Source organism: Rhinoraja longicauda, chromosome 42 (assembly GCF_053455715.1).
Source record: "Rhinoraja longicauda isolate Sanriku21f chromosome 42, sRhiLon1.1, whole genome shotgun sequence".
Classification (NCBI taxonomy): Eukaryota; Metazoa; Chordata; class Chondrichthyes; order Rajiformes; family Arhynchobatidae; genus Rhinoraja; species Rhinoraja longicauda.
In genome coordinates, this window is record NC_135994.1 from 1794184 (window position 1) to 1814608 (window position 20425).

A 20425-nucleotide genomic window follows, 5' to 3' on the forward strand; every position below is an offset into this window, starting at 1 on the left:
CGTTATGTGACCTACGGAAGTTGATGATCAGCTCCTTGGTCTTGGTGGTATTTAGGGACAGGTTGTTATCCGAGCACCAGTCCGCCAGGTTCTGCACCTCCGCTCTATAGTTTGTTTCATCCCCGTTGGTGATCAGCCCGATCACCGTTGTGTCATCTGCAAACTTGACAATGGTGTTGGTGTCGAATGCAGGAACACAGTCGTGTGTGAAGAGGGAGTAGAGCATGGGGCTCAGAACACAGCATGTGATGCTTCACCATATGGTGTTGGTGCTGTGATCTCTCGTGTGTTAGAAAATGGTGAGGAAAGGCCAATAGCATTTGCGTCTAGAACACTCAATGCCAGTGAGAGAAATTATGCGCAAATAGAGCGTGAGGCTCTTGTTTTGATTTTTGCCGTTGGGAGGTTTCACAAATGGTATGGTAGAAGGTTTGTAATCGAGACAGATCACCAGCCGTTGACAGTGATCCTAAATCCAAAAGCACACATACCAACTCTGGCATTAGCCAGAATGCAAAGATGGGCATTGATATTGTCTGCATACCAGTATGATATTCAGTATCGTAAGGCAGCCGAGCACAGCAATGCTGATGCCATGTCTGGATTACCTTTGGAATCAGAGGTTACCCCAAACAGAGAGGACTTGTTTTACTTCTCTCATGTAGATGAGTTACCTATCACATCAGGAGACATTTGGAAGGCTACTCGCACTGACAGATTTTTGTCAAGAGTGCAGGAATATATTACAAATGGATGGCCAAACAAATTGCCGAATTCAGAGGCAGAACTGAAACCATTCTTTGTACGTAGGAACGAACTCTCAGTAGACCAAGGTTGTGTCATGTGGGGAGCGAGAGTTGTAATACCTGAAAAATATGGAGTAAAATTGCTAGAAGATCTTCATGATCAGCATTTGGGAATGTGTCTAACAAAGAGTCTAGCTAGAAGCTATCTATGGTGGCCTGGCCTAGATAAGGACATAGAACAAACGGTGAAAGAGTGTAGCACATGTCAAGCAGTTGGAAAGAATCCACCCACAGTACCGCTACAGCCATGGAAATGGCCGGTTAGAGTGTGGCAAAGATTACACATTGACTTTGCAGAATTAGATGGACAACAATTGTTCATTGTGATTGATAGTCACTCCAAGTGGGTTGAGGCGTTTTCAATTGGAAAAAAACGACATCCAGCAAAACGATAGACATTTTGCGAGGGTTGTTTGTGTCCTATGGATTTCCAGAGGAAATTGTGTCTGATAACGGACCACAATTCTGTTCACAAGAGTTTGTACAATTCATGAAAGGGAATGCTGTAAAACACACTAGAGTAGCTCCATACCATCCTGCTTCCAATGGAGCAGCAGAACGCACAGTGCAAATTGTGAAGCGGACATTAGTCAAACAACTGCTGGATCCAAATCCAAAGAAAAGACAGTTGTCTTTGTTTCACTAACTGGCTAACTTTCTGATTACATATCGAAACACACATCACATCACTACTGGTCAAACACCAGCTGAACTGTTCTTGAAAAGAAAACCCAGAACAAGGTTTTCACTGTTGAAACCAAACTTGGCTCAAACAGTAGAAGAGAAACAGGAGAAACAAAAAGCATATCATGATGGACGTAGAGTAAAGGAAAGGAGTGTTGAGTTGAATCGGAAGGTAAAGGTGAAAAACCATCATCACAAGTGGGTGAAGTGGTTACCTGGAAGAGTAGTGAGAAAGTGTGGACCACGGACATACTTGGTCAAGATGTTGGGAAGTGGAAAGGTGAGAAAAGTACACATTGACCATGTCATGCCTATGCAAGCACAGACAGGGTTGAAATCAAACCAATTAGACGAGTGAGATAATTGGGTTACCACTCAAGTACAGGTACCAGATGAACCAGAAATGGTACAAGAAGGTACACAAGTTAGTGAGAGTTTGAATCAGCCTGAAAATGGAGGTTCAAGTGGGGTTGACAGTCAAACAAAATTGACTGATGGACTGGAATCTATGAATGTAAGTCAAAAGGAAGGCTTGACTCGATTAAAAATTAGTGCAAGTGTTTCTAAACAGTCAGAAACTTTTGGTCAGGGAAGATATCCAGAAAGAAGGAGAAACCCAGTTGTTAGGTTACATTTGTGAAGTTATTTCCTGAAATGCACATATCATATATGCATGATGCCCTCATTTTATTCAGGTTATATAAAAGTAAACTATCAGACAGTATTGTAATAATTTCATACCGTTGGTTATATTCAAAACAAAATGTCCACAAGGAAATATTTTTTTAATTAAGGTGGAAGGAGTTGTAATAGCGCCACCTTTGGTTGGAGGATTGTAAATGATTGAATAAACCACAGTACAGCTGTGCAGTCATGTTCCGGTCAGCACTGAGTTAACTTGTTATTCTGTGTCTGAGTTCAAGATATCACAGTCATCAGTATAATTCTGGCTAAATGAGTAATTAGAAGCATTGAAATTTGCTTCTATTCACATTATAGGTGATGCCTCTAACAGGCAATTAGGCCCTTCCTGTTGTAAACAAAATAAATTGGCATGCTTGATCGCAGATATATTTAAATATGCTGGCAACAGTGACAGTGTCTCACTGAAATTGATATTTTTTTGCCTGACAAGTCATGAAGTTGAAAATTATGATGTTTTTTTAGCTCTTTTCTGTTGTTTTCTCAGCTACCAATCTTTTTGAAAGTATTGCCAACATTGCAAGAGATACTGGGAGACATGTAAGTTTCTGTAGAAGTTTGTCAGCAAAGGAAATGAAGATCATGCACTTCAGACACGAGTTGCTGTATATGATCTGCTCAAGACTTTCTCGATTTGCTCGCTGGCCCACAGTCAAAATCAAACAGTCATCTAAATTTATATTTGAATTGTCTACCCTGGAATCCAAATCTAAAAGGAAACTCGATTTACCTACTAAAATAGAACCATCTAATAGCTTAAAACCACAGTTAAGTACTCTAAAACTATGATGATTGGCTTGCTAAAAACATAAAAGCATTTAAATCAAAGTTGTCAAATCAATGCTGTATCATCTCGTTCAAGTCCTCAATACCATCTCCAAGCCCGAGGGCTGGCACTGGTTGATGGAGCAGTCATACTGACCTTGGAAGCAGGAAATGTTGAACTAAAATTAAGTTGTCCTTGGTGGTTGTACTCGCCGAGGTTCAAGCCAACCCAGCTGAGCCTGAGGTTACCTGCTCACAGTACTTGCATTTACAGCCGGGGCCACTCCACACACCTCCTGAGGAGTTTTCCTCCCCAGTTATGGTCCCACCTGGGTGGGGGTACTTCGCTGGCAAGACGACCCATGAATTTTTTTTTCTTGGTAGGTCTGAAGGGTTATTATCTCTACATTCAAGTAACCACCTGCTAATTCAACAAATTTGCTTGGGGAGGACAAAAAGCAGAAGGCTACAGATGATGAAAAGTAAAATAAAACTGGAACACTGGAAATACACAGCATCTGTGAAAAGTTAATATTTTGTGTCAATGGCCTTTACTACTGTGCTATCTACTTTTTTTATTGCTTATGGTGATGGGGAAACTGGCGCAGCCTGTATATATATTTAATCAATACTATTAAAAAATTCAGCTCAATTTTCAAAGCATCTGTATCTGATATTGGCAAGGCCACTTGTTAGTTTAGTTTTGTTACTTTGTGTTCAGGTTTGATCACCCAATTTTGGTATAGGGAAGATTTTGTCAAGTTGGAAAGGTACAGAGAAGATTTTTACGATGATGTTGCCAGGACTCGAGGGCCTGGGCTATGGGAGAGGTTGGGCAGGCTAGGACTTTATTCTTTGGAGCACAAGAGGATGAGGGGTAATTTCATAGAGATCATGAGGGAAATAGATAGGGTAAATGCACAGTCTTTTACCCAGAGTAGGGGAATTAACTTTGTTTTAACTTCCTTTGTACTTCGTGCCACCAACATCCTCGGTCACCAGTCATGCTTAAAATGTGTTGGTTCATTTTAAATGCAAATTGCCAATTCTGCGGTTCTGACAAGTTTTGAATGTGATTTATATTTAAAGTGTCATCTTTAGCTGGGGCATGTTTAAGGTGAGAGGGGGAAGATTTAATAGGAGCCTGAGGGGCAACTTTTTCACACGGAGGGTGGTGGGTAGATGGAACGAGCTGCTGGAGGAGGTAGTTAAGGCAGGTCATATCACAGCATTTAAAAGACATTTGGACAGGTACATGGATAGGAGAGGTTTAGAAGGATATATGGGCCAAACGCAGGCAGGTGGGACTAGTGTGGATGGGGCATCTTCAGTGTGTGCAAGTTGGGCAGGAGCATGGAAACGGGCCCTATGATTCTAATAAAGCCCTTCTAATACCAGCAATGCCCCATTCCAAATATTAACTATTTTTCAAGTTTATTGTTTTTGTTATTTCTCTTTAGGTCAAATGTTATCCCCACAGTCCCTTTCAACTCACCTTGACATTAAGAATGGAGTCAACCATGACATTGGAAATGTTGAGTCGAGCAAGGTAAGATGGTTGCTTTGGCTTGTCTGGTTATGATGCCTGTAGTTGGGATACATTCACTTTTTTTCCACACCCCAGAATCCAGCGGGGGATCGTGGATTCCCCTTTGTGGAGAACTATAAATCTCCATCCATCGTTGTTCCTTAGCAGTGCCTAAGATTTCTTGACCTTTTGGTTAATCCTTAGTGAAGCCAAGAATGTTTTTGTTGAAATCCTATCTATGATGGAAAATCATAGCTAACATTTGAAGTATGAATGAACCAATGTGGCTTAAGCTTCAGGCATAGGCCACAATTGTGCCAGTTACATGATAACCTGGCCTGTCTTCCCTCTGGAGAAGTGATCTAACAATGGGGTGACACGGTGGCGCAGCAGTAGAGTTGCTGCCTTACAGCACCAGTGACCCAGGTTCGATCCTTAATATGGGTGCTGTCTGTATGGAGTTTATATGTTCTTCCTGTGATCGCGTGGGTTTTCTCTGAGTGCTCCGGTTTCCTCCCACACTCCAAAGATGTACAAGTTTGTAGGTTAATTGGCCGCTGTAAATTGTCCCTAATGTGTAGGATAGTGCTAGTGTATGAGGTGATCGCTGGCAGGTGTGGGGTTGATGGGCCGAAGGGCCTGTTTCCACCCTATATGTCTAAAGTCTAAATGCATTCTTAGATCAACTGGGGTTCAATTGCTATTGAGATTGATTGAAGTTGACTATCTGCTTTCCTTGTGGAAGGGTCCAGGTTATCTCAAGGTCACATTTGAGTATTAAATGAATAGCCTGATCCCATGTGCAGTTTCCATGGTTAGTCATTGGATCGCAGCAGAAGTGTTCATTGATTTTTATTTATCTTCCCTCTGCTGCTGAAAAACACAGATGAATTGTAGTATCCATACTGTTGCAGCCTTGATTTTTAGATTACTCAACTCAGTGTGCACTTTGGTTAAGTCCAGGAAGCTTTTTCCTGAATAGGTCATTAAAGAGCAACTAAGGTATTGTTGCAACTAAGGCATTTGAGTTCCCTGCCCATACCCCTGCATCGCCACACGCTGATTAAAAATTTACTTCTCTTGAGACCGCATCCTATTACTTGAGGAATCTGTATGTTTTTGCTTTGGCAGGTTGATCTCCACTTCATGAAGAAGATACCTATTGGTGCCGAAGCCTCCAATGTCCTGGTTGGTGAGCTCGATTTTCTCAACAGGCCAATTGTGGCATTTGTACGTCTCTCTCCAGCTGTCCTTCTCTCAGGACTTACCGAAGTCCCAATACCGACCAGGTAGCTAATGCTAATGTTCTCTATGTTCTATAGTTTGTAGGAGTGAATGGTTTCCAATGAAAGTAGTAAATGCTTCTATGCTGCACCTAATTATGTACATGAGTGGTAGGTTTCCAAATGATTAATATGTAGGTAGATGTAGAAATCACCTGAGCAGGTACATGCTGTGGAAGAAACATATATGGAATCGCCATTTGTTATTTTAGTCCTTGTTAGTTAAGCACGAATTTCAGCTGAAAACACAAAGTAGTGTGATCTACAACATCTGGAATGGATAGAAAGATGCCATATTTCAGCAGAAAATGAAACGTCTGACAATGCAGCACTGGAATAACAACTTCAATTCAGTGGTCAGATCAGCGTGTGGATCCTTTTTCAGTGCGCAAAAAATAGAACATTGGAAGATCTCAGCAGGTCATGCAGCATCTGTGATGGCAAAAGGTGTAAGTCAATGTTTCGGGTTGGTGACGTGGGACTGATGCATTGCCTCGACCTAAAACGTTGACTTGCACCTTTAGCTTCCACCACGTCTCGAGGTGCTGCGCGGCAGAAGGTCGTCCCCGAGGTGCCGCGGCCATACTAGCCTTTGCGGAACCCGCCTGCCAATGAAAGCCGCCGAGCCCGGCCCCTACTCGCCCTGTGGACCTGAGAAGAGGGAGTCGGAACAGAGGGCCAGTGAACAGACCGGCAGTGCACCTTGATGGTGGAGTGGGCTGCTGGAAGCCCGGCAGTAGCCTGGGGCTCGGCTGGATCTTGTGCCGATCCAAAATGCGAACATGGCCCGCAGCTGCATGGAGCACTTAACAACAACTGGGACTTGAAATTGGCACAATATCTGGCACTGTATATTGTCTCAGTGTACTACTGCTATACACATGTATTGTATCTGGGATGTTTATCTAAGATGTATCCAAGAGCGTGTGTATAGTGATACCTGTACTGAACTATATACAAAAATGAATGACACTGTATCCTGTTACATGTGACAAATAAAGTACCATTGAACCAATGCTGTATGACCTTCCAGCATTGTTTATTCAGACTCCAGCACCTGCAGTCGTACCTTTTTTATTTGTCTTCATGCACGCATGTATTTGCAAGGATCTTTAAATTTGTGTATCAGATGTGTGTCCACTTGCAAAGTAACTGGATAACATTTATACCAAGTCAATGGATTAAAAAAATAATAATAATAGTCTCCCCTACACGCTTTCCAACGTTACAAGGTGGAATGTTAAATTTTCATCTGTTACTATTGTGCACTCAAAAAGTTGCTTAACTTTTGAATTAAATACATTTTTCGCTTTTTTTTCTCTCCACAAATGCTACATGCCTCACTCTCTCCGGGGTCTTCTAATTTTGGATTTTAATTTTTCACTATTTGCTTTTTGATCACAAGTTTTGGTAACATTCAATACCCATACATTCTGCTGATTGGCTGATATTTCCATTCACTTCACTATTTGACTGTCTCAAAATTATCAATTGGAAAAAATTGATTTGTTCTTACCACAAAAACAATTGGGGTTTTTTAGTCGTGCTCATTTCCCCTCACATATCGCCATACAATACTGAAAACTATTATATTATTGCAAAAGAAAAATCAATTAAAAATCAAAAGCAATATTCTGCCTTTGCAATTCACCCCTCTCTCTGAGGCCTCCCTGAATCCCAGAATTTGGGATTCAAAATCTAGCTGCAGTGTCAGATATTTCTCACTTTTGTTCTCATACTGGTATGGTTTTAGGATATGCTTTTAACAAAAAGCCAAACAGGTTAGGGGAAGCACGGTGGCACAATGGTAGAGTTGCTGCCTTCCAGTGCCAGAGACCTGGGTTCAATCCTGATTACGGGTACTGTCTGTACAGAGTTTGTACGTTCTCCCTGTGACTGCGTGGGTTTTCTCTGGGTGTTTCGGTTCCCTCCCACACTCAAGACGTACAGGTTTGTAGGCTATTTGGCTTCCATAAAAATTGTAAATTGTCCCTAGTGTGTAGGATAGTCCTAGTGTACAGGGTGATCGCGGTCGGCGCTGACTCAGTGGTCTGAAGGACCTGTTTCCGTGCTGTATCTCTAAACTAAGGTTAAGAACTTGGCCAAGAGGCAGGTGTAACAGTGTTTGGATAATGTAATATTGGCAAAGATTTTGCCAACCAATTATATTATTATTTTGATATTTTCTGAATAGTGCACTGATGTGAATTTGGAATGGACAAAAAGAGAAGATTTTTCTTTCACGAAGCGAGCATAGGATTCAGATATTGGTAAACTGCGATTGGGAGCAAGAGGATAAATACTGCTCTTTCCTTCCTGTCCCACATTATGTCCTGCCCATGATTATTTTCAGGGTGAGATCATTCCAGGGTGTAGCACAAAGTGAACTCTTATTGAGAACTGCATTAGCATATCTAATTTTCTTAGAGCAACCTATGCAAGACTGGGAATTCTCAAGGATCCAGCACACAGCCTACTGATCCATGATGTCTGGTGCCAGCAATATACTCTTTCACAAGGATCTTTTATAAAAAGGCAAATTCCAGTGTTTATATTGAATCGTGTTATAAAGACTATGTTATAAAGAACACATCCAAGATGTCGCCGAACCCAGGTGACTCTTTGTGTGCTAGTCACAGAAGTGGATCTGCAATCATGCATTACAATCGCTCCATTCTTTTAAATTTCTACTCCTAAAGCAACATTTATTCACGTTATTCCCTTTTATGATGTATCTGTACACTCTGGCTCAATTGTAATCATGTATTGTCTTTCCACTGACTGGTTAGCACGCAACAAAACCTTTTCACTGTACCTCAGTACACATGACAATGAACTAAACTCAGATTTAATTTCAAATTTTCACAGAAATTAACAGTCCATCCATGCTGGTAAAAATTGAGATATACTGGTACATTGGAGTTTTTTTAGGTGCTATTAATCCTGGAATTTGAGAATCTTTATACAAGAAAGACATCCACTTGAGAAGCATTTCCTGTGCTGGGAATCCGACGTGAACCTTTGCCTTCCTCTGGCATTCCTGTTGCAAATGAAGCAGCTGTCCCATTGCCCAACACGTAGTGCAGAGTGAACCTGTGAGGCTATGTGCAGTGGCAGACCATGAGGGGTTGGCATTCTGTAGGCTGGAACAAACTCTGGTTTCTCAGCACTGAGATGTGAGGTTCAGTTCTGCACCCTGGTCAGCATTGTGCTTGCTCCAAATTGAGCATAGGAGCAAAGAGGTCCTTCTGCAGTTGTACAGGGCTCTAGTGAGACCACTACTGGAGTACTGTGTGCAGTTTTGGTCTCCAAATTTGAGGAAGGACATTCTTCCTATAGAGGGAGTACAGCGTAGGTTCACTAGGTTAATTCCTGGAATGGCTGGACTGTCGTATGTTGAAAGACTGGAGCGACTGGGCTTGTATACACTTTAATTTAGAAGAATGAGAGGGGAAACATATAAGATTATTAAGGGATTGGACACGCTAGATGCAGGAAACATGTTCCCAATGTTGGGGGAGTCCAGAACCAGGGGCCACAGTTTAAGAATAAGGAGTAGGTCATTTAGAACGGAGATAAGGAAAAACGTTTTCAGTCAGAGTTGTAAATCTGTGGAATTCTCTGCCTCAGAAGTGGAGACCAGTTCTCTGGAAGATAGCGGAGGCAGGGGGTATGGGGAGAGGGCAGGAACAGGGTACTGATTGTGAATGATCAGTCATGATCACATTGAATGGCGGTGCTGGCTCGAAGGACCGAATGACCTACTCCTGCACCTATTGTCTATTCCTGGCCCAACAGCACTGTCAACAACACTTTTTTTTTGAGCTGCTTCCACAAGCTGCCATTATCTTGCCTGTTCTGCTACGTTCAGGGATCAAAGAACATGTGTACAGATCTTTTTTTTCCCCCCACACATCAGAGTATACTGCTACTTATCATGCATGCAATCCCTTGCCTTTTTACCCTCCCCGATATTTCACTATGCAATTTATATTGTACAATTCATATTGAATTCCATTTGCCACCTCTGTGCTTGCTTTATCATTATTGATATTCTCTTATTCCCTTAATTCTATGAAAATTTAAATGATACTATTACTTTCACATCTTAGATTACCTTTAATTTTGTTTCTGTCATCTCTTTAGATTGGAAAATGACAATATTTTCCAGTTAATATATTGGCAGTGCTATTAAACGCAGAAATTCAATTTTGTTGTTCTGATCATGAATTGCATAAATTTCATACATCATCGTTTGAAGTGCCCTAAACTAGCTTGATTGAATTCATCTGAAAATTACGCCAATGATTTATTCTCCGATTGCCATAAAACTAGAACTAAACAAGCTGTGAGTAAGATTCAAAGGTTTAGAGACTTGCTGAATGGCTATGTGGGAGAGCAGGAAGCATTTAAAATCTGTGGTGACCATGGAGATTGTTTAAAGTGAAGCATGAGGGCTGATTGTGTGGCAGAGATGAGGTAGTTGAAATCAGAAATGATGAGAGGAAGAGATGGGGAGTAACTGGCCCATGTTGACCAAGATATCCTTGTACTTGATTTTACTGTTCCAAACTTCAAACTTTAAAAAAACCATTAAAAATGAAGAAAATATTTTAATTCTTACACAACTTTTAAGTGAGTTAAAATCATGTATAAATGCCTAAAATCAAAAGCAATTGTTTAACTGAAGCAAAATATATAAAATTGTCCAGCTTTGTTTAGTAACTGCTACCTACCGATCCCCCTTAAAGTCAATGGAGGATCAGATCCTGCACCAATTCCCCAGCATAAATGCTGCGGTACTAGTAATAAAGGATTTTGTCTGTGTTTTGATAATGCAAAACTTCTGGACTTCCATTTAAAAAGCTAAATACCAACTGCGAACCACTTGCACTTGCAAGGAAGATCTAGAATCTCTAACAAATTCTGACGACTCTGCCATCGCCGGCCTCATCACGGGCGACGAGGACAGGGCGTACAGAGAACTGATCAAGGAGTTTGTGGACTGGTGCCAGCAAAACTGCCTCCGGATCAACGTGGGGAAAACCAGGGAGATGGTGGTAGATTTCCGACACCGGTGAACATCCAGGGGATGGACATAGAGGGTGGATTCCTATAAGTACCTGGGTGTCTACCTCAACAATAAACTGGACTGGACTGAAAACACCGATGCGCTATACAGAAAGGGCCAGAGCAGACTTTATCTGCTAAGGAGACTCGGGTCCTTTGGAGTGCAGGGGGCACTCCTAAGGACCTTCTACAACACGGTGGTTGCATCGGCCATTTTCTATGGAGTGGTCTGCTGGAGCAGCAGCATCTCAGCGGCGGAAGGGAAGAGACTCGACAAACTGGTCAGGAAGGCCGGCTCTGTCCTGGGTTGCCCCCTCGACTCAGTGCAGGTGGTGGGAGAGAGGAGGATGATGGCAAAGCTAACATCGCTGCTGGACAACGACTCCCACCCCATGCAGGACACTGTCACTGCACTGAGTAGCTCCTTCAGTGACAGACTCCTTCACCCCAAGTGCGTGAAGGAGAGATATCGGAGGTCCTTCCTTCCCGCTGCTGTGAGACTGCACAACCAGCACTGCTCCCAGCAGACGAGTCAACAATAACAGCTAAGAACACACGGAAAACTGATGACAATTTATGTATCTTCCGTTTATAATGAATGATCTCTTGCTATCCACTTTGCTGCTGTAACACTGTAAATTTCCCTGGTGTGGGACGAATAAAGGAATATATTATTATTATTATTAAAAAGGAACAAATCTCCACAATTTTGAAAGTATTATTTTTTCGTGTCAGATTTTGTTTGGCAATAGCACTTAACAGTCTTTCTTTTTTCCACTTGTAATTTGAATAGACAGCCTTAAGTTTTTTAGTTATGTTTAATGGTAATCTAGTTGATAAATACTGCAAATTTACACGTTATAATATAAATATAAATAAATAAATAAATATATATATATGTGTATATGTGTATATATATGTATATAAATTATGTATATATACACACACACCAAGTGTTTTGGTATGATGGTGTTCAATTAACCATCTGCTGGAAGAGCAGAGTACCTCGAACCACAACTTTGTTGCAGTATTTATCTATGATAGCTTAGACACTTAAATTGTTGTCCAATTTATTTTATAAATGTGTACCAATGCTCTCACCATTATTCTTGTAGCACTCAAAACCAAATGTTTTCTGCCTCAATTTTCCAAGTACATAATTTTTGTTTCTATGGGACCCGAGTAGCAAACAATGACCCCATGAATGAAGGATTTACTTTAAGTCTTTCGTAGGACGTGGATATTGCTGGCAATGCTGGTATTTATTGTTCGTCCCAAATTGCCCAGAACGTAGGGAGCAGTGAACAGTCAGCAGAGTTTAGTGGGTCTGGAGTAGCACAAGCTAGGGTGTTTGTGAACAAAATGCGTGAAACAACAATCTGTAGTTTCCTGGTTACATAATACTAACAAACTGCATCTAATTGTGGACACAGACTTGGATGCAGATTTATTTATTTTCATTTTTTTAAATAATTTATTTCCAATTTGAGCCGAATCTAGTGACTTGTGTAATAACGATAGCAGTCTGATTTTTATTTTTGAGCAACGGGTTGAATTACACCAGTGACACTGAAGTCTGTCCTCTTCCAGGTTCATTTTCATTTTGCTCGGACCAGTTGGAAAGGCACAGCAATACCATGAGATTGGGAGATCTATGGCCACAATTATGACTGATGAGGTAAGTCTGTACTTGGGACAATGGTACCTATGTCATTTGGTTTGGGGCTGGTGCTGTTTTGTATGAGCCACACCCCAAATAAGATTACTGCTTTGTAAATGTATTGTGTATTTCTCCTTATGTACCTTTTCAAGGATAAGGTCCACGTTTTTCCTCATTCAGTCACTCGGTCACTAACAATCAGCCCTGTGACTGTTGCCTTCCTAGGGTTAAACATCTTGTGCAAAATGGGAAATGCTGGAAATACTCAAGCTATGTCTGTGGGAAGAGAAAGTCGACCTTTCAGGTCAAAGACTGTTTGTCAGATTGGAAAAAGGAGTCGGAAGAAGTTTGTGAAGTTACAGGAGAGTGGGAGTTGTAAACAAGGATACCTCTATGAGTGAATGGGAACAGTTAGAGAGTAAGACCATGCACAAATGAATGAAGGCATTATGAAATGCAGAGCAGGAAGACATGTCCAGCAGGTCGGGCTTGGCACGTTCCCCACTCCCAGAGGAGATGAAAAGAAGAAGAGCAACAGGGATGAGTTGATTTCACACCTGGATGACTGATAAAGATCGAAATCGAGCGTCTCAAGTTTTTGAGATCAACATGAATCCAGAAGGCTGCAACTTGCACAAATGGAAGATGAGGTGCTTCAAGTTTGTGTTGGGCCTCACTGACAGTGCAGGAGGTCGCAGACTGACAGGTCAGAGTGGGATGGAGAATTAAAGTGGCGATGGGAAGCTTTAGACTGAATGCAGGTGCTCCACAATGTGGTCACCTAATCTGCGTTTGGTTTCTCCAATGTAGAGAAGACCACATTGTGAGCACTGAATGTAGTACACTAGATTTGGAGGAAGTGCAAGAGAAACACTGCATGACCTGGAAGAACGGTTTGGGTCCATTGATGATGAGAAGATGTGGTGTCGCATCGCCTGGGGTTGAAGGGAAAAGAAGGGGAGTGGTTGGTGGAAATGAAAATAGGTCTGCCTGTTGCAACTCCAGCATTGTTTGGTCTTGGTCTCGCTAACTGCTCCCAATTACTCACTGATCACTTTGTTTGCAGCTTCTCCCCATGGTGATCCTAGTGTTGCCCCATCAAAGACATCCCCTCACTCTGCCTTCCCTCCAGCTCAACCATCTTCTTTTTGTCTCCTTTTCATTGCTGAAGAAGGGTCTCTGACCTGAAATGTTAACTGTTTCTCTTCCCATATATGCTGCCTGACCTGAGTATTGACAGCATTTCATGTCTGCTTTAAATTTTTAGCATCTGAAGTTGTTTAGAAATGTTTTCACTTGAATATTTTGTGGCTTGACTAAAGCACTGAGTGGTTTTAATGAGATAGCCTCTAATTATACTCCCCCAATACTTTTGCTAATGTAAATCAATATTTTGTTTGATTTCTGCTCCACTCTGACATTTTAAAAACCTGCTTGACATACCTTCTTTTTGCCATCTCATGGTAAAGTAGATGAAATCAGCAAACAGACTTTAATTTTTTAATAATGATAGCTTCCTGGTTGACATTTTTAAATTTGACTGTAGTCTGTTTGTCTCAGTTGGATTGTCATTGTGAAATGCAATTTAACAGATTCATGGCCTTGCTAGCAAAACTCTGAGATTTTCTCTGACTGGATTATAGCCTGAATTTTCAACCCTACATCCCTCTGCTTCTGCACCCCTCTCTCTGAATGACCTCTGAAGCTACCTCTGAGACCAAACCTTTGGTTGCCTGCCCTGATATTTGTCAGTGGCTGAGTGTTAAAGTGTTAAATTGACGATCTTGAAAGAACTTTGGGATACTTTAATGATATTAATAGGCTAAATGAATGCTAGTTGTGCCTTCGGTTTCTGTCTATTATTGGCAGTGCTAAAAACTGATTTGTTTAGCTATTAGCTCTATCAGAGTATGAGGCTGAGAGAAGGAAAGATTGATAGCATGCAGGGGGAGGGGAAGGACAACATTTTCTGAAATGAAAGGAATAACACTAAATTTCTGTGAAATAATGTATTTTAAAGTGAATTCTATCACCATTTTTGGAATATTCATGACAAAACCTAAGCAGATACGGCAGAAAAATTGAGCAAAAGATGTGCCACTCCGGTTTTCACTCCAAGCCGCCCTTTCTTCCTGTCTTGCCTGCTAATTATCACCTTTCAAACAAATCAGCTGCAGATAAATGATGTCATGGAATCAGACAGACAAAATGGAACATCAAAGTTTCTCTGTTTGCTGCCCACATCGAATGTCAAGTGTTTGTGTGGGAACATCTCATTCCAGGAGTCTCCTTTTATGTTGCTTCTGCACCAATTTCTCCTTCGAGGGGGGGGGGGGGGGAGGAACAACACGTTACGGTGCCTCGTTTGAACAATGACACTGCTCTGTAGTTCTTGGGGTGAGAAAAGTTCATCAATGGCACATCTCTGAATCAAAGGGTAACATTTTTGGTAGAGTTCTGATCATAGATACTCCGATGTCTGTGTCTCCTGATCTCAGTTTGCCTGTGGGCTTTCAGTACTTAATAAGTGAAATCTGGGCTGAATCTCCAGTTCACATGTACCAGACATAAGATGTTGGAGTAACTCGGCGGATCAAGCAGCATCACTGCAGAAAATGGATAGGTGACCATTAGGGTGAGACCCTTCTTCAGACTGATTGTGGGGGGTGGGTTGGGGAAAGAGACTGGAAGCAATAAAGGATCAGGACAAAACAGGGCTGGCAACAGATGAATATAAACCAGCATCTGCAGTTCATTTTTATTCTATATGTACCAGACCTTTTTTGCCACATTTGGTTGCATGTGTCAGTTCCTCTATCTGCCATCTTGGAAAGTATCAAACGGAGTGAGTTTACCAGTGTTTAAGTGGGTGATACATGTACTGCTGTCCTTATTGTGTCCCATCTCTGCCTTTGTACTCTAATTTCCATGCATTTTACAGATTACATGGATTTTGGGGATTTTAAGCCAAACACTACTCCACTGGATAGGCAAAAGTCAAAAGCTCTTCTGGTCACACCAGGCACAAATCTTTTTCCCCCCTGTGGAATAACAGCCTTTTTGAAAATGTCCCCCAGTGAGATTTGATCTATTCAATTTTGGAGAGCGGTAATCACAAAAAAATTAAAGAATTGGACAGTGTAATTGCTGGTTCATTCGCTGCTGGAAAACTGAGCAATACTTAAAATGAAGCTATTTTTCATTTCTATTTTTGAATTTAAGAAATATGTCTGTGCCAGTAGTGATCTGGGTGCTGCATCAATTGTCAGCTTCATGACCGGTAGCTACACTGCTGCTTATGATGCGTTCTATTTGCATCACAGATTTAAGATAGAGTTCCTGAACTGGTGACAAAACAAATGAGAAGTGCAAAGTACATTATAGCTGCACTCCGCCTCTGCATTCGGGGACGTGAAAATTGCAGTTGCTACTTAGAGGATTTGGTTGGCAAGAAAACTATGATTTGAAATTGACACAGGATTTCTAGTGTTATCCAGGAATCTGTACCTTTTGAAATGGTTTGCAGTTAAATGGGTTTCAATTATATTTGGTGTACTGTGTTGAAAGGCAGACACTGCCACAATATTCTGAGTTGGCACCAGCCTCACTGAAATGTAGAAAATATTCCAGAAATTACCGGCAGTAGAATCTTTTTGCAGTCTGTCTTCTAAAAAGCAGGCTGAAGTTGTGTTATCTGCTAAATGTGTACTAGGAACATGACTCCATCTTGTGCTAATATTAGTGATTGTAATTTTACTAAAATACTGAATTGCCCACATACACCACCATGTTCATTTAAAGGGTCAAATAATACTGTGGTTCACAAATACTTAAATGAATTAATGCCTTGGTTAAACCAACCGCTAATCGTACAGTGCTTTAAGCAATTTTCATTTAATATTTTTAAAACAGGCATTTTTCTCAAATGGATATTCTTTCTAATGAGATTCTAAAATGATTCATCCTTCACAAAATTTGAATCAAGTTTGCTGGTGAGGAGATCTTGCAAGATGAAAAGATCAGATACAATGCACCTCATTAAGTTGGGTTTTTTAAGGAACTACCTGTGGCCCAAAAACTTGCAGCTTTCATTCCATGGAAAAGCAAGTTTAGTTTAGTTTAGAGATGCGGCGCGGAAACAGGCCCTTCAGCCCACGGAGTCCACACCAACCAGCGAGCCACGCACATTAAAGCTACCCTATACACACTAGGGACAATTTTTACATTTTTATACTAAGCCAATTAACCTACAGACCTGTATGTCTTTGGAGGGTGGGAGGAAACTGAAAATCTCAGAGAAAACCCACATGGTCACGGGGAGAACGTACAAACTTCGTGCAGACAAGCACCCATAGTCAGGATCGAACCAGGGTCTCTGGCGCTGTAAGGCAGTAGCTCTACCGCTACACCACCGTGCCCATGTATTGGAGAAATGGTTGTGATTCAGTGATGAAGTGGAATTCATACACTCCCCTTCTCATCACACCCCTTTCACCATTGCTATTGTTTATAGTCCATATTGGTTGAATAGTGTTAGCATAGGTTTTGTACTGAGCCATTATTAAACAAGTACATGTGGACTTGTGGGCACATAATCCAGCCCAGCACCACATTAGCGCAGTTTTTTTTCATTTGTTAATGTCAGCATCAATAACTGAATGTGGGTATTGGATCGGTGATTGCGGAAAAGGTAAGATCTATACTTTTGCACTCAGTTGACACCTGAAAACACACAAGTAACAGGAAAGAAGTTGGAAGGAAGAGCAAGAGCAGACCACTGAATATTGTTGAGGGAGAATGAAGCTTATGGAAGGGACCCGAGGAAGCCTGATGGTACAATCTGGGTTTGCATTTGCATGTTAATACGACTTTGCGGAATGGAGTATTAGCGGTGTGCATCACATAGTGACAGGGCGTCAATTTATAAAATGCACATTTGTGAATGATAAAACAACAATATGTAGGAAATGTTGAGCAGGTCAGACAACATTTGTGGAAAGAGGAACAGAGGTAACATTACAGCTCAAAGTCCTTCATCAGATCTGGGGAAGAAAGTAAATTAGTTCTTTTAAAGTTTTTTTTTTCCCAAGGAGAAAAGTGCCAGAACATGGTATCGAGAATTAATTATATGCTCTGTGAACTATTTGTGTGGTTGAAACAATCATAATATGTCCTCCAGGGGTACTTCTGATCAGAGAATTTTAAATTAAAAATCCTTGATAAAACGAGCTGCATGCGTGAATGTTGAAGTGTGAAAGAGAGTGAACAGTCTCCTTCAATTTAAACTCCGCTCAGCTGGAGTGGGGGAATTCTGCCAAACAGCAAGCTGCAAAGATGCTTCATGAAACACGATCATAAAATAAAGCTGAGATCAGATTGACAACAAAACTATAACCCGATACCTTGATTAACTAAATTAGATTTCTGATGAGACCACAAACAAGAATTGCAGATCTTTTATTAATCTTAACAAGTGGCATTCAAAATATATTCATTATCATACACTTGACTTTCATAAAAAGACTAATCTGAAAAATAATCTTTCTGCCTGCATTTCAGATTTTTCATGATGTAGCCTACAAAGCAAAGGATCGCAGTGATCTTCTTGCTGGGATTGATGAATTTCTTGATCAGGTGACTGTTCTCCCCCCTGGTGAATGGGACCCCTCCATCCGAATTGAACCACCAAAAAACGTTCCATCTCAGGTACAGCCTTTCCATTGCAATCGCTGAAACCTTTGAAGAGGGTACTTGTGCACTATTTTGTTTTTGTTGTCCACATGTCCCACCAGCAAATTGAACTGTAAATCACAATAATGTAATAACAATTGGGACTATAGAGATATGCTGAGCTATCAAAAGGGGATCAGAAGGCATTTAGCATTTAAACATTAAAAAAAATATTAAACTTCTAGTCTGGGATAATTGCTTCATCACTTTGAAGGTGTGTAACATTCCTACACGGACTATCTACAGTCCTGCAGAATATTTGGAGACTAGGTGGAAATGATGTTTCACTGTGCCATGTCTCAGTCATACCTCCATTTGTATAATAGGAGAAACGGAAGCAACCAGGGATCCCAAATGGGAATGCATTCCACGTTGAGCCCGAATCACAAGTGGGCCACACTGGTCCTGAACTGCAGCGCACAGGAAGGTTTGTTGTAGCTTCTTGTATGGTATTGTTAACTAATTTAACTTCCCTCTGTTGTACTCATTCTCAACACCTACCACACTCAGTCTCCCTCCTTCCTTCTTCTTTGCAAATTGTAAACTTCAGCTAAATGACCACTGTTATAGTGCGTGCGATTGCCGTGACCTTGACTGGAACCTGTGCAGATGTTTGATGCCACTGAGAGACGTATGGCAAGGGTTGGATTTAGATTGCATTATGCCTCATGTGGCCTCATGAAAATTACTCCACCAGAGATTACGGAAGTTCGAAACATTTTCATCTCTAAAAGCAAACTCTGTTCACCGACACTGAATTTGTAAAACTTTCCGATTCAATCAAAACAAAGCACCCCTATGCACATTCATTCACAAAATGCTGGAGTAACTCAGCAGGTCAGGCAGCATCTCAGGAGAGAAGGAATGGGCGACGTTTCGGGTCGAGACCCTTCTTCAGTCTGAAGAAGGGTCTCGACCCGAAACGTCGCCCATTCCTTCTCTCCTGAGATGCTGCCTGACCTGCTGAGTTACTCCAGTATTTTGTGAATAAATACCTTCGATTTGTACCAGCATCTGCAGTTATTTTCTTATACTACCTATGTACATTCAAGTCTTTAAGAAAGAAATGTTTACCCGATTGACTCAATATCAGCAACAGTATTTGAAATTTGTAAGTCTTATGAAACTAGTACCTGTTCCTTTGGGCTCAATTTGTGCTTTGTAATTGGCCACTGCACCAATCAGATCTTGAATCCCATTCAGTACAACCGCCATGACGCATGCTTATTGTGTCATGTGATGCAATTCATAAGGGCACTGGACTGATTACTTCTCGTATTCCACAATGAAAGTCTCCATTAGAAATCTGATTGGGTCAACAATAATAGTGAAAACTCCAAACATACCAGGTGATAAAGTTCATAGTAAAAGTAAGTAAAATGGTCGAGAGTCGGAAGTAACACATCCGGCAGTGGACGTTTTACACGTGGAAGAAAGAAATGGAAAAGGAATTAAGATTCCAGTGGGTATTTTGTATGTGCCCACTGGTTACAGCTATGAAGTGATACAACACATAAATGCAGAGATTAAGCAAGCATGTAGGTTTAGTGAAGAGTTTGATGTTGGAATATTTTGGTTGGGGCTGTTCTAATAACTCTGATGCTCCTGGATATCCACCATTTTGTTTTTTAGATTTCCAACAGTATTTCTATCCTTACTATAATCCTTTAGCATCTTTACATTTCTGCAAATGTCCAACCCATCTGAGCTTTTATAATTTAATGTGTCAATTTGGGGCCCATTTTAATTAATTTTGTCATGTCAATTATTGAATATTATAAAACTGTATGGAACTACTACTACTTTTAAAATGTGTTCAAGACGATGTCTTTTTATCGTACCTTTCCTATTCTGTACCATTTAACCAACTGGTCATTGGTATTTAAAGCATGTTTTTTATTGTGCTGATGTAACCGGCTGATGGAATCTTTTTTTGTTTCATGTGGTTTATTTCAATTCATCCAGGCCGTTTGGGGGTTTGATCCTTGACATTAAGCGGAAGGTGCCTTGTTTCTGGAGTGACTTCAGGGATGCCTTTAGCTTGCAGTGTGTGGCGTCCTTCCTGTTCCTGTACTGTGCCTGCATGTCCCCTGTTATCACATTTGGTGGCCTCTTGGGAGAAGCAACAGATGGATGCATAGTAAGAAAGTCGAGGATGTTGTTGCATTTAAATTGCTAATTTGGTGTAATTTTAATA

The 20425-nt window shown here is 41.0% G+C and overlaps 1 protein-coding gene across 4 annotated transcripts in view; it reads left to right on the forward strand.

The window, feature by feature from the left end:
- LOC144611952 (electroneutral sodium bicarbonate exchanger 1-like) overlaps positions 1-20425 on the forward strand; it is an 88148-nt gene that overhangs the window by 39057 nt on the left and 28666 nt on the right. For all 4 annotated transcript variants that reach the window (XM_078431307.1, XM_078431309.1, XM_078431308.1 and 1 more), the window contains exons 7-12: positions 4418-4506; positions 5617-5774; positions 12429-12516; positions 18058-18204; positions 18555-18655; positions 20194-20368. In XM_078431307.1, coding sequence (XP_078287433.1) covers positions 4418-4506; positions 5617-5774; positions 12429-12516; positions 18058-18204; positions 18555-18655; positions 20194-20368 — 758 coding nt within the window. The remainder of the gene's footprint in view (positions 1-4417; positions 4507-5616; positions 5775-12428; positions 12517-18057; positions 18205-18554; positions 18656-20193; positions 20369-20425) is intronic.